General features: G+C 46.9%; 1 protein-coding gene across 1 annotated transcript in view; it reads right to left on the reverse strand.

Moving 5' to 3' along the window:
* The window catches only part of LOC144140948 (protein sprint-like), a 72735-nt gene extending 60420 nt beyond the window's left edge, over positions 1-12315 (reverse strand). Inside the window, exons 1-4 of the mRNA XM_077672441.1 lie at positions 12104-12315; positions 7741-7853; positions 5086-5314; positions 1724-1864 (exon numbers count right to left, since the gene is read on the reverse strand). Coding sequence (XP_077528567.1) covers positions 1724-1864; positions 5086-5314; positions 7741-7826 — 456 coding nt within the window. The 5' untranslated portion in view covers positions 7827-7853; positions 12104-12315. The remainder of the gene's footprint in view (positions 1-1723; positions 1865-5085; positions 5315-7740; positions 7854-12103) is intronic.
* Positions 12316-15350: the final 3035 nt, after the last annotated feature.

Consider the following 15350-nt stretch of genomic DNA (forward strand, 5'->3'; position numbering starts at 1 on the left):
GTCGTGACCGCTTCAGTTGTCTGGCAACCATTGCAGCAGAACTCAGACCTACTGGGTGTTTGTACAGTTTGTAGCCAGTTTCCCTGCCGAATTTCACGTTCTTTTGCCGAATTCTCTTCGGAATTTTATCTTTTTGTATGAAATGGCCCAAGACCGCTCAAGGAAAAAAAAAAAAAAAAGTGCCCCGTGTGCGATTCGAACTTGCGGCCTCCGGGCCAGCCCAACGTTACGGCCAGCCTAGTCGGACACTTTATCCACTACACTATCGCCGTGGGAAGCGCGCGCGCCGAAAAACTGCTGCATAAAAGCCTCTTCGCATTTGTAACCCAGAAGTCTGTCGTGTTTTCATAAATTCTAATCTACCCAGAGCTTTAACCGCCAACTTACTGTTGAGCGCTTCTGCAGTAAGCCAAAGCGGAGCGTATACAGTCAACAAAACAGCGTTAACAGCATTGTTTATTGCAGGAAACAAGAAAGCAATCGTCGAACTGCGTGATGTTGGGACTCAGCGCTGTATCGCTGCTTCTCGCTAGTTATTCTTGCGCTTGATGAGTGAATAATGAGTGGGTTTTAAGTTCCGACTACTCGAAGTTCCTTCGATAAACGTGTTTATGTAATAAACTCTCATTTTAAGCGTTCGGTCACGTATCTCGTCAGGTCAGAAGTTTCACGTTCGCGCAACTCACATTACAGGCTACGTGAGACAGACGTCGGCAAACTTGTGCAAGAATATCGGCTAGCAAAACGACAGTTTAGACTCGTGGAAAGCAGCGTAAACAGTTTACTAATGCCCAGTTTAGATTAAACGTGGTTACTTCTGCCTGCGCCACTCGCCGGTGTTGTTGACTGAAAGTTCGACCATGTTGATCAGTCGTATCAGAGATCAGACGTCTCCCGTTCAGTTGCAGGGCGAGTTTCATCATGGCGCCGATGTTGTAGCTTTATCTGACCCTTTGCAAGCCCGCCCTATGCCGACATATTGTGCAGACGAGGGAGAACTGTGATTGGCTGCTTACTGACTTACTGAAACGTCACTTCACGAGTTGAGGAGGAAAGCCTGGGTGAAACCGTAACTGCATTTATTTACCTATTTCCCGATATCAGACGACGAAACGAGTATGCATTGTTTGTTTATCAAGGTTCCACGGTTATAAGCGCACACACAACACAGTTTTTTTGAAAATCTCTTCACGACCCCTTTAAGTAATGCCACGCCATTGGTATATTTGAAATGCCACATTTCCCAATTTGTTACTGTAATTAGGTCGGGCTGGGGCTCTTGGCGTCTCCTGTGGTCATTGTCGTCGTAATCGTCAATCGTCTCATGTAGTCACAGTACTAAAACACCGGGAAAGTTCTTTATGCCTCGTGCTAGAACGTAATGCGTTCTAAAAAAACAGTGGGACACTCGTTTGCGCCTCACGCTGCAGCGCTTTGTAACGTGTACTTAGAAAAAAAAAAAACACATACACACACACTGGGACACTTGTTTACGCCTCGCGCTAGAGAACTTCGTTCTTGAAAGACACAAGGCTTTTACAGCAAAGCTGTATACCTCTACCCCCCAACGGTTTCATCTCTGTTGGTGATTACACAAATGCGCCAAGAATACACTTATACACTGCATGCTTCACCCCTCTCCAGGTTTCACGTTAGTGGAGATGGATTTTTTGCACTTGTGTAGTTTACACTCGAGTGAGCAAGATGAATGCCCTCCACTCACCCCAACCTCCTTCCCTTGCAAATAGTGGACGGCACCCACACGGCCAACGTCCGGTAAAAACCAGATGCTGCTGGTGCGGATCAGCCGCTCCAGGAGGGTCATCGAGCAGGGGGCATCCTCCACACTGCTTGACGATGAGGTCTGCTCAAGAGGAGGATGAGGAGGAGGAGAGGAGGAAAGGGGAGGGAGGGTGCCCAGAGCTCGTTTGGCAGAGTAATCATGGGAACACGTGCCTTGTAAGCAGCACCCTTTGAGGGCGACAATGCTAACCACTGCCATGGGGTGTACTACACATGTACAGGCGCACACACACGCGGAACATACCGTATTTGCACAATTGCAGGTCGACCCATTTTTTCAAATTTAGAAAAAGTTGCGTGGGTTGACCTTCAATCAAAACTGAAACTTGTACCAACAGCAATGGCAAGCAAGATGAGAAATCGGGGATGCAACGGCGTAGTTGCAACTGTACATTTGCTGACTCCACCTATTGCGCACAAAAGTTACTCCCAATGCTCGTTCACAATACAGCAGACTCCCATTAAGATAAACTCGAAGGGACCGTAAAAATTTGTTTGTATTATGAGAAATTCGCGGAGGTTTCTTGCATTGTGGACGTTACAAAACAGCAAAAATGTTGTTTGTCTTAACCAGAGTGTTTGTCTTAAGTACAGGTGTCCACTGTACTTCTTTTTCTGCTCTTACCGAGATCACGGTCTTACTGGGCTCACACTTGATGAGCACAGGGACAGCAGCAGCTGTGACAGTAGCAGCAGCACTAGTGAAGAAACTAGCAAAAACGAGCTGCAGGTCAGTTGACCAATATATTTTGGTTGTGGAATGCCCTCGTGTGCTCTGTATTTTTTTTTCTTTCGAACCTGCGATGTAGGAGGGGGGCCAACCTACATTCGAGTCAGCCTACAATCGCGTAAATACAGCACACATGCACATAGATGCGCCATACACACATTTTTCCCGAGACATCACAACAAAGCCACCTTGATCCCAGTCCCACCATTATTTAAAATGCCCATGTGTGGATATTCACGGCTCACCCCAAAATGGAGAACTCCCCCTCCACCTTCTCGAGAAGAGAGTGGGATTGCTGGACTATTCTTGCAGTAAATGAACAGTTTCTGATAGAGCCGGCCACATTCTGTGCCAAAAAATCACCATGTGGGAAAAATTCTCAACAGTACGGTGTGTTGCGTCGGTAATTGGAACACTTCAAAAATTTTTCCTAAGCGAACCACTGCTCTCTTCGCGCTCAAACTTCCCACGAAGGTCGCATTTTGTGATTGATTGTGGGGTTTAACGCGCCGACGCAACGCAGGCGATGAGGCGCGCCGTAGTGGAGGGCTCCGGATTAATTTTGCCCACCTGGGGATCTTTATCGTGCGCCCAAATATCGTACACACACAGCCGTTTTTGCTTTTCGCCTCCATCAGAAAAGCGGCCGCCGCGGCCGGGAATCGAACCCGCGACCTCGTGCTCAGCAGCGCAATGCCTTAGCCACTGAGCCACCGCGGCGGGTGGGTCGCATTTTGTGGTCTATTTTGTTTGACACTGGGAACAACGACAGTACTTACTTGTTTATCCTGAAAATAAAGAAAAACGATTTTCACCCATGAGAAAATGGCGGCGATTTGGACGTGCGATCCCGAAAACCGGGTTTTCTGATTGTCTGTTAGCTCATTTCTAGGTGCATTTTCTGATCGTCTGCTGCACCATTTGGCTCTGTCGTTCCAACATCAACTTGCGCTGGCTTGCACGTCCAAATCAGCCGCCATTTTCCATAGGCGAAAATCGTTTTTATTTATTTTCAGAATACACAGGTAAGTACCATCATTGCTCCTGGTATCAAACAAAATAGACCACAAATTGCGACCTTCGTGGCAAGTTTGAGCACGAACAGAGCGGTGGTTCGCTCAGGAAAAATTTTTAAAGTGTTCCAATGATCGTCGCAACACCCTGTATATCCATGAGTGTGTTTGGCAAGAAATGAGTTGATGCACATTATTATATTAACCAGCCCTATTTAAGAACATACTGCTTGACTATAGAGACAGGCATCACTCCATCAAGCCTTTTATTTCTTTTTCTTTTTTTTGCCCGCTATTTGTAACTTAAGACAAGCCGTAAAAAACTCTAACACACGTGCCACAAAATTTGCTGACACTGAACCTGAAAATGTCATACAGGCATCTTTTACAACACACCACTGCTTCACGAAGAACAACCAAACACACACTAAAAAATGCTTTACGCAGTTTTTAAAAACTCTTCCCGAGAAATTTGCCAAACACAATTAAAGAACGCTGGAAACCACTTAGAGGTTCGCGATATTGTATCTTCTGAACACACGCCACTGAGGTGCATGATAAGCGGACCAACTCAGCATGCCAACAAGCAGAAACCAAGCAAAAAAAAAGAAGAAAACCCTTAACATTCTTAGTTTTTTTCAAACAAATTAAAAGATGTTTTTTTTTTTCAAAATGCGGACGAGTGTTCATTTTGATGCACATTTGCGACATAAAAATACCACAAAATCTGTATACTCTGCAAAAACAGCTGCCCACAATAATTCCTTCCTAACATAAAGCAAAAGTTGCAGCAAATCACTCGAATATCAGTGCCATGATAAGCCTGGTACGGCTTCCAAGATTCAACAGGTTTACAGTGAACCCGATCAAAAAAGTGTTTTGGGACACAACATAAGAAAAAGTAAACCAGCACAAGACAAAAGAAAAAAAAATGCAATGATGCTCCCACATTCGCATCGAACCCCACACAAGGCTTGACCATATTTGCTTGCTGTCAGGTCGGCAATTTCAGGAAACCGCAGATCGCTAGGACATCAGTTGGCAACCTCCTTACCTTGGACGTGATTTTGCTACTCTAGACCCAAACACGCCCACAAACATGAGCCACAAAGGCATGTTCACACCAAAAGGATCATGGTAGTCAGGAAATCTGAAAGTGGCTAATGGGGGTTTTCACGAGAGTCTGGACAGGTGAGTCCAGTTGACATGTTTAGTTTTGACGAAAATTTTATGTACAACTCCTTGTGCACAGGGGAAAACGTATGTAAAGTACATACAAACATATGTGCACATACGAACACTGTCTCACCACAGCAGGTGCAAAGAAACGGTGATGTGACCAATTACTGGACCAGGAACAGCACCTGTCGGAAAGCATTCACCAAAAGCACCACCTCCTGTTCTCCCAGACAGGAGAACGTCCCGTGCTTTGCAGAGACGGAGAACGCATGCAGCTTTGTGCACAAGCGAATAGAGTCAAAGGGAGAGAGAGCCAGAGAGAGAGAAAAGAGAGAGAGAGAGGAGAGAGCCCTGTAGTACCTGAGCAGGGGGAGGAGGTGCCGGAGGCCTTTTGGAGGAGGAGAAGGAGGAGGAGGAGAGAGTGCCCGCACCCACGCAGTGAGAGGCATACGTGCTGCCCGTCCGCACCACGGGGGCGCGTGGGGGCACGGGTGGCGGGGGGGTCTCCCTACCCTCCGATCGTCGGGGGGGCTCCCAGGCGGGGGCTCCTCGTACAGCGGGCACCCCACAGCCTCCTCCAGGGGCGACCCTGTCGGGGGCGGACAGGTCACGTGACCACACACTCCACACTCTCGCTATGTAACTGGGGGCATGTTTGTCTCTTTCCTATATAAAGATTACGAAATTGCGTGCGACACTAACCCACCAAACATTATTCACATTAGTAGGCCTGGTAAAAATTCCTTAGGGACGCACTCGGCAAACCTAGATTCTTTTCTATGTTTGGTGAGCGCATATCAGCTTCTCCACAGAGTACAATATCTAATCTGGTGTTACTTAAGGTACACCAAACGCCTCTCATCGCACTGCCGGCGTCCCCGGAGTCTCGCCGTTCAGCACCCTCCTTACTCGTGACCAGCGCAGAAACCTAGCTTCAGTCAACACTGCACGTGTTTCGTTGTACTGCAGGCCTGTGTTACGTACGTTGGTGCAACCAGAGTCAACCAGAGCTAAGCCGTAGTGGGGTGTTGCTAAGCGGCAGAGGCTGCAGTGTCAACATGAATTGCAAGTCTGTTAATCCACGAGTAACGAATCCATACTTGCTCATGAGATAATACTGGGCCAACCACCGGCTCAAAGCCGTTTCATATGCATGGTTGCTGTGTACGTAGAAATACAAAACATGCCACCAAACAGCCATGAAACGTGTGAACAGGAACTTAGGTGACAGGTGCCAATCAGAACAGTGCTTTAAAAAGCTTTATGTACCATTTTTGGGGACTAAGTAGCCCCTGAAGGTAGGCACACAATATCTAGTCGTCTGATAAGTGCCCGTGCATAGCGACACTCGAAAATATTTGCACAGTTCGCCCATAAAACCACCCTGGTGCTCGTCAGTGCGCCCCACCCTATGGAAGGCCACGGCGAGAAACGCGTTTATGAACGCCAGCAATGGTGAATGACACCACACCGTCCAACGTGGCTGCACCAGGCCGCCGCTCTGTAAATGGTCTGTACATTTTTTTCCAGCAGTCTCTTGTAAAGGGCACCAATGAAGTTAATGTGGGAATAGTTTACAACTGACGAAAATGGCATGCCATAAATCCCCTCAACATCAATGGCCCTAACCCCCCCCCCCCCCCCACCAAAAAAAAAGGCGCCTGCATACTTCATAGTGATGTAGTAAAACAGAGACACCGACCAGAAGAAACTGTTAAAAACTTCAAAAACAACAAAAGAGATGTTTTGGCTTCGCAACTGAAGCCTTGTTCACAACTAAAAACTTTAATTCCATCAAACCTTCCACTTCACTGCATAGTAATTAATACATTATTGGGGCACTTATGTGCACTAACATGAAAAATACTTTTATGATTGTAACTCTTCTATCGATTTTCCTATCTTCTGTCAATCATTTTGGGCTGACACCTGAAGAGGTCAATGCGCTGCAATGCAACTAACTCAGATTCTCCCTAGTATTATGTGAATACATTCTCCCCAGAAGCAACAGCTCTTTCGTAAAATAGCAAAGCAAAAACTTCGTACTGATTGTTGCCCGATACGACTTCTCACCCTAAAATTTCCGAAGTAATTTCCGCTAGTAAATTCGTGGCTCACATCGGAAAGCCAACACATGGAACTGCTGTATACAAGTATTGTAAGCATGTGTGGGTAGTGCATTCAGAAGATGTTATACCCGTGCCATACGTACTCAAAAAATGACATTAGGTGCTTAATGCCTCAAGTTTTATTGCCACTAATTCGCTGCTACACGCCAAAATCTAATGCCATTCGCTCTGATGTAATTTTTTGTTTAAGGAGTTCTACACACCTCATTCACCTTCACGAACGCCTTAAATCTGCCTACTCTCGAACGTGATGAGCCCAAAATTAAACCAACAAAACTCTCAGCACCACAGTGTTGACGTGGAAATGTAGTGGAACTTCAAAATAAGATTACTTTTCCTGCACTCTTGGTGGCAAAGTTCTGCAGAAGACAAAGTTCAGTAAAACAGCGGCAAAAAACAAAACGTCGTGCTACTTGTCGTTTTGAATTTTTCAGATTTGGCTACCGCAGGCACGCGAAGGCAGCTGCTGAAGCCACTTTTAGAAACGGCTCACACCATTTTTTACAAAACCCTATCTCATCACGTTTTCTTTCCCTTGTACGACATTTTCCTTTACGTTAAAAACTTCTGAAATACGAGTGCATTTCTCTTTTTGGTCATTATGACCGTCATGATTAACACATTTAATGCCTTCACGTTTTCGCATGTAGCATGGCCGGCCTAAATAATGTCATTCGGTATTCTAAGGTCTTAAACACTTAGCCATTTTCCGTGTACGTGTGGCATGGGTATTAGTCCGTAGCTTATATGACCCCTCGTATACTAATACACTGCTACTTCATCAACAACTTGCAACGTTTTTGCGTGTGCAAAAAAAATGGAAAAAGGAACAACATAGGTTAAGAAAAATGAGGCGTAGAAGACTGCAGTCAAAACTTGTCCCTACCTGTGAACACTGGTGTCATGGGCGAGACCATTGTGGGCTTGAGCGCACACAGATGACACTGCTTCAGACCGCCGCCCTTGCAGCATCACCACCTGAGGCTCTGCATTCACAGGCTGCGGGAAAACAGGCAGGGCACGACACTCGTCACCTCCGTCGAACGACAAAAATTCAGCGTCAACTCCTCTTAAGCAGGGATTGGTGGAGACAAAGAATACAACACGGAGTTCATACTCACAGGAAAAAGAAGAATACGACAGCAAGTTCATACACATTTGACAAGGAATATGACAGGCAGTTCGTACACATAGGACAAAGGATACAACAGGCAGTTCGTATACATAGGACACAGAATACGACAAGCAGTCCATATGCACACAACACACATGCCCATTCTTTTTCAGTCTTCTCCCCAATTCTGCAAAGATTTACCTCCTACAAAGTGAAACACCATACTAGGCAGAGCAATTAAACAACCTAACTGCACTGTTAACTTCATAAGCTACAATGCCAGTGGAAATGATGCGTAGCTGAGAATTAGTAATTGCAAAACGACTACCAAAGCGTGCCATTATTAAAAATTTTGTTCTCTGTCGTTTCTGAACAGATCAGTAACACGTCAGTCAACCAATTCCCCCAGCACTAGGGATGAGACGATAAACTGTCCAGCTGCATTAATTCTTACCGTTGACTCCGAACACGAGTAATTTGGTTTCGCTGCAACACTGAACGACGTGCCGCGGCAAGGTCTGCGAGATTTTATACTGAATGACAAACCTGGAGGCCGATTCACAATGGACTGGCCTTGTTATCATTACGCATGACATTCTTTGTGGCCATGTTATCAATACGCATGACAGTCTTTCACGACATGTGCAATTTCCGCAAGCCGTTGTTTGAGTTTTATATGAAAGACCAACAATGAAGATGAAACACGCTCCTCTCAGCAATGATGCCCCAAGCAAACAGTGATAGCAACAGATAGAGGTAGATAATAAGCGGAAGTGGTGTGTGTCTGTGGCCAAAGCAAAGGGCCTAAAGGATTATGAAGACAAATATACCGTATTTACTCGATTCTAAGCACCCCCTTAGGGCTTTTACATCATGGTACGACATAATGGTGCTGCTATCCAGTATCTGTGTTTGAGTACAAAAGGTCACGGCCTTAACGCGACCATGAAGACAAATATACCATATTTACTCGATTGTAAGCACCCCCTTATTTCCGTGATCGCAATACCCAAAGTGAGGGGAGGGGAGTGCTTAGATTTGAAAAACCTAAATTAACACCACCCCCCCCCTTCCCCGCCACTTCTCTGCGGCAGTATCCCCACGAGATTGGCGCAAGGAATAATGTTTTATCTGGCAAAGATTTAAAAAAGTTGGCTCAAACAGCGAACCCACCACTTACGTTTGGTATTTAGTCGCCCTGTCTACCATTAAAGTTTGTTGTGCTACTAGGCCCACCGCTCTCAGTATTAACCAACAGGTAGTCGCTTGTTCCGTTGAAGCAATAATTGAAAACTTCACAAATGACTTGGCTACAACGCCAACTCGGGCCCACTTCCATTTATCTGAAATCTACCTGGTGATGGTTGCTTAGCTAAGGGAGTGTTTAGATTTGCGTGCAAACGCTTCTTCGATTTTTTCCCCAAACGCAGAGGAGCGTGCTTAGAATAGGGGGGGGAGGGTTTAGAATCGCCAAATACGGTAAGCCGTTTCATTTAAAGGACTGCCAAGCCAAAATAACAATGACGACAATTTTAATAAAAACTTACATCAATCAATCAGCAGAATACAGAAAGTAGTGGCAATACACAAGCCACTGTCTTGTTTTGCCCCTCTGCCACTATGGGAACTTGTATGTGCGACTGGCGTGTGGCAGTAAAAACGACCACCACGACACAGGTCCTTGCAATTGTAGCAGTGCCTGTAGTTTTGTTTGAACGCACCACTTGAATGCTAACCTAGAGTTTGCACACTGATAATTCCATACACGAAAGCGTTACAAAATTCATACTGCTTGGAAATTTTTAATGGCATCAAAATGACCAGAGTGCTGCTCGAGAGGTCACATTCGCTGAAGTGCTTTGTCATGGTCCCAACTTCCTTTCTCGTTCAACTTTTTAAAAGCTGTTGGCGTCTGCTAAGTCCCAGTAAGCCTGCAACAAACCTCCTGGTACGTGATGACATCAGGCCAAATGTCCCACCAAACTTAAGCTTCAGAGGAAATAGAAAAGCATAGTGGAAATTCCGAGAGACATTCCTGATGCAAAAAATGAGTGAAACTATGTGGTGACGGCCCAACTGAGTTTTGATTGCATAATGAGGAGACCCGATTCCCTGTGTTAATATGTTACACTGCATTTGATACTTTGAAAAATAATCCCCACTCCTGCTATTACAACCAAGTAAACCACCAAAACATCGTTTCTGAAGCACAATCATTCCAGGACTTTGTCAATCCATTATAACTGCCAAGGCAAGTTGGTTTCTATAATTAAACCAGCTTTACGAAAATGTCAAAGGCATATAAAAGATTTTCTTTCATATTTTCAATGGCAACATTCTTGCATTTTGACCCTTATTTTGGACACAATGTTGGACACAAGAACTACCACATTTTTGAGGTAATTAGCAGCACCATTACTGAAGTTTCAACTCCCTTGTTCTCCTATAAACCACCCCTTTACCAACAATTCTGTGAAAATAAGTCACTCCGCCGTTCTAGTAACTGAAGCAGCATTGGTGGTTCTGCATATCTGAACCAGCCTTTCTTGATATGCACGGGAGCTAACCCCCACAGTAGCTTTCACAGCTGAACCACTGAAACAATGTACATTTCTGTAGGCCACTGTATTACGAGACAGAACTGTCCACAGAAAGCCAGCACACTGCATACCTGGATGAAAGCGTGTTGATTTGGCACATTAGTTTATCCTTGCAAACCTAGTGTCTGGTCAATTTAGGAGCTGTCAAAACAACAACTGCATCCAAATTTCAGTCCTAAGTGCACTTTTAGCATGGACAGTCACCACCGCACAAAGAATTATAAGCCCACACTTGTAAAAGGTAGCTCTCTTGTAGTTGTCGACATTGTTACAGGCTCACAATATTTCAATCTTTTGCTTGCCGCATTTTTCTCTCAACCAAACTCCCCCTGAAAAACAAGACAACTATGTGTTCTGGCATTGCCATTGCAAAGGTTGTTTTCGTGACAGGATTTTGTAACGAAATGCAGTTCCCCATTCCGTCACTTGTGCCTAAGTGCACCAAGACCTTAGTACGATTGCTGAAGTGGAACCTTTTCTTTTCCATGCTTCACATTTCATGGAACTCTTTCATTCATTTATTTATGCCCGTGTATTTAGCCCTGAAATTAATACCACCACACTGGAACTTTTTTGCTACAAAGTCGTGTAGCCTAAGACATTTCAATAACAGTATCTACGTTGTATCATGTCAATACATGTAATCTGGAAGTATTGATTTCTTTTTCCATTTGCAGGCTAGCAAGCAAAGTTTTATCAAGGTTCTACTGTCGTTTTCACTTCCTTAGGTAAGAACACACCCTGTACTTTCTATCTAAGATTGCACCAAGATTGTTCCGGGTTAACTGTTCAACCACAAATGGCTCTTTCTGGCAGAAAAATAACAAGCAAAACAGACACCTCGCACGGTGAAATTGGAGAAGCTGATAACCTACATTTGCATCAGTAAACATTCTACGTAAGATGTCTGTTTTGGGTCTGACCTTTGCATTCAACCGACCACAACAACCTTGAACGTACTCGGAAAGATCGGCGAGATAAATCGAAGGCATGCCACTTAGAAAAGCTATTTTAGACGCCGGTTTGGGCCAACACCGTGCACGATTCGGTCGGGTAGCCGCAAACGCTACTTCTTCCAGATAACAGACTCCAGGCAGAAGAGCGCACCTTTTGACAGAGACGACAGGGAAAGAAGGCGGCCGAAAGAAGCGCGCTGCACATCTTGTCAGGTATCGACGAGCAGGCCCAAAAGTCCTCAGCGGACGTACGCGGTTGCGTTGTAATCCAGCCGCGGCGTCGTGACGCACGAGTGACCGCAGACCTGACTAGAATAGGAGCGCTGGATAGCTGATAGACCGAGGCGCGACAGACGCCTTTTCAAACCACACTGTGGTCGGATGACACAACACGCCGTTTTGTTCGCGCCTGGCGATCCACGTTAAGCGTATCCCACAACATCGTTCTATTAAACGCACGCAACAAATGCGGATGGAACGCCCGGACGGTGTCGCCGAACGCAGTGACGGACGTACCATGCCACACTTACCGCGCAACGTTGCTGCATGCAAACGTACAAACAAACAAAAAAGTCTCACCTAGTGGCTCTGATTCATGAAACTCCAAGAATTCTTCAGCAGCAGTTGCGACATTGCCGAAGTGACAACACTTTCACACGGACGGTGATCGACAGCTGAGGTGACCTGATTGCTATAGGCTTAAACTACAGACTGTCACATGCGCTGGATAAAAACTTGAACACATACAGTAAACAGTCACTGAGATGTCGACCCACTTATGCGCCCGTTGACGATCGGTCGCACTCGACTATTTTAATGCTGCGCGTTCCAAACTTCGAAGCAAACGCGAAAGCCTGTATGTGACGTCACAGAAGTTACGTTTTCAGCCCAGTACAGGCAAAATGAACGCGCTATACATAAGTTCAACTGTTTTTCTTTTTTAAGAAAGTCGTAACAATGAAACTTTCTGAAAAAGTGAGTTTTTATAACAATTGAAGAATTTACAAATGAAGTTTAAGCTTCCGGTTTTAGGCCACGCTTTCTGCCATCGAGCGGAACGCTTCGCTATGGGAGAGAGTGGCGCCGTTTGCAATGAAAGCCCACCGATGCCGCCAGATGGCGCCGCTTGGCGAGGCAAAGCAAGCAAAATAAGAGATCCGGAAAGAGAACTTTTATGACAACAATAAAGGGAGTGCGTTGCTCTTTGAGGCGCGGGCTGGCTGTTTGAGAACTCGAACTTACATGAGCAAATATTCGTCCCAGGATGAGACATGTGTTGTATGTGGCAGGGATAAAGAAACAATCGACCACATAGTAATAGGATGCCAAAAGATTCAGCCGGATAGAATTGGGGGGAAAGTCCTACTTCCTGAGGCACTGGGCTTCGCAATAGATGGAAACATTAACTGGTCAGCAGTAGGTATTACTAAGCAGCGGCTAGAGTATTGGTGGAAAAAAAGCAGGGAAGTCGATAAAATAACAGCCCAGCCAGGGGTAGCGGCAGGGCAGAATTAAAAAGAAATTCGAGTTGAGAGACTAAATTTAAATTCAAACTACTAAGATAGGCTAGATGGCGCACGCCATCACCCCGATTCAAAGGGGAGGCATTTAATCATCATCATCAGCAGCAGCAGCATGCGTCGGAGGCTCCGTGTACGCCGTGTGGGACACAAGCTCCGTGTATGACTCCCACACATCATGGAATCCGGAAAGTAAGCCAGCGGTTATTCGGTGCACGCTTTCGTGGGGTTGTAGCTTCCCACTGTGCAAATAGCGGACTGGTGACAGCCCCACTTCAACCTAATCCAGCTAAAATACGAGCTGTACGTCAGGCTTAGATGGGCATCGGAGATCATGGAGCCATGGAGAGTTTTGCCCCCGAGACGGTGACAGCGCCATCTCACGACAAACTAATGCACCTCCAAGCGCAGACCGCCGCCCACCCCAGGGGCTAGCACTGAAAGTCATTGGGCGCGACAGGGCAACCTACAGTAGAGCCACTAAATAAGCTACGCTTATTTAGTGGCTTTATTATTTATTTAGTGACGCTAACCTACAGTAATGTTCCTAGCAAGCTGGCCTCATCGGTACAACGCATAACAAGGAAAGCTGCTCTCCCACACCGTGCCCCGCCCGGTCGGATTAGGACCAGTCACCCGGCCCTCCCGCTCACCCTCCATCCCCCTATAGCGCTCGTTCCCACCCACCGTTCTCCCTCCTCCTAAAGTGACATGGGGGCAGACGCAGCAGACAGCGACGGCCACTCCGTGAACGAAGCGCCCAGCATCCAATGCGACACCTGTGGCCGGTGGGTGTATTTGGATGAAACGCCGTATAAAGACATGAAGGCTGCGGCAGATGGCGGTGATTTCAGCTGTAGAATATGCAGGAAGATAGCCGAGATTACTGAACAGATGCTAGTGGGAGAATGCCAACAGTGCTCCGCTCTTGGCCACAGAGTGGAGACTTTAGAAGGCATTGTTAACGAGATGGCCGCTAAACTGCAGCAGCAGGTGTCCCAAAAAATCGATGCAGTACCTAGGCAGGATGAACAAGCTACGACCACAGTAGCTAGCCAGGTTGAGCAGGCTGCGACTCAGGCACTAGAAGAACCCGAGGCCGCAGCGCTCAAGGAAAGGGTACAGCAGCCAGCGGATCAGCGGAATAACGCTGTTTTAGACAGAGCGGCAGATACGTCCAATACACAGCCACTACTGCAGGAAACAAACGCTGCACGTGAGAGGTGCCCGCTTGGTGCTGCAGCGCAGACTGTCCCGGCAGCGGAACCAGAACCTTGCGATGGGCAGACCCCTCCCTATGGCCTCGGCGAAATAGGTCACCAAACGGGGATATGCCGTCAGGAAAAACCGAAAACCGGAGACGGGCCTGCAAATGAGCGGAAGGTCCGTATTGGCAGCGACTCCACACAGCCAAAGCGCACCCACAACGTCAGTCGTGGCAAGCGGCGTGGGAGGAACACTGTACAGGTGCTACGGCATACAGAAGAGTGCCCCCCCAGGGGCACACTAAGAGATGTAGTTGTAATGGGGGACAACAACGTCGGCCTTATGGCTGCAACCGTTAGGGAGGTGGTGGCCGAACCCAACGCCGTAGAAATCATCTACAGCAGGAATGCGACCATGGCAGAGGCGGTTAAGTATGCCACGGAGTACCATGAGTGCGCACGTTCCGTTCCACGCCAGTACATCCAACATGCAGGCCTCCAAGACGTGATTCGGGGCAACCTAGATGAGATGACAAACGCCCTCGATTCTATGCCGACAGGACGCCCAGGGACCCTAACTATCTGCTCTATCCCTGAAATTACGAGCCGCGGAGACGTGACAAGGGCTGCGGTGGTGCTGGCCAATGCTAGAATCAAAAAATGGTGCAGGAAAACGAATAGCCGGTTTCTGAATCTCAAGCTCGCTATAAGTTTCGCCAAAGATGGGCTTTCCTACGATGGAGACGGCGCCCAGACAGTTGGTTGCACTGTTGGCAAAGTGGAGAAACGTTTTTTAGACCCATGCCGTCCCCCAAGGCGCGAATCAGCCACACAAACTTGGACGAAACCCCGGGAGGAGCGCCAGACCAGCAGGCAGAGCAGTACCCCCATATGGAATCCAGAAAACGAAAACGGAAATCACCCCTCTATCCGGAACCAGCAGCAGATGCCACAAGTACCATCTGCACAAACCAACCGAAATGGACGGGAGGAGCGCCAGACCAGCAGGCGGCGCAGTACCCCCAAATGGAATCCGGAAAACGAAAACAGAAGTCACCCCTCTATCCGGAACCAGCAGCAGATGCCACAACTAACATCTGC

The sequence above is a fragment of the Haemaphysalis longicornis genome, unplaced genomic scaffold (genome assembly GCF_048455015.1).
Source record: "Haemaphysalis longicornis isolate Haplotype H1 unplaced genomic scaffold, Haemaphysalis longicornis Haplotype H1 scaffold_57, whole genome shotgun sequence".
NCBI lineage: Eukaryota > Metazoa > Arthropoda > Arachnida > Ixodida > Ixodidae > Haemaphysalis > Haemaphysalis longicornis.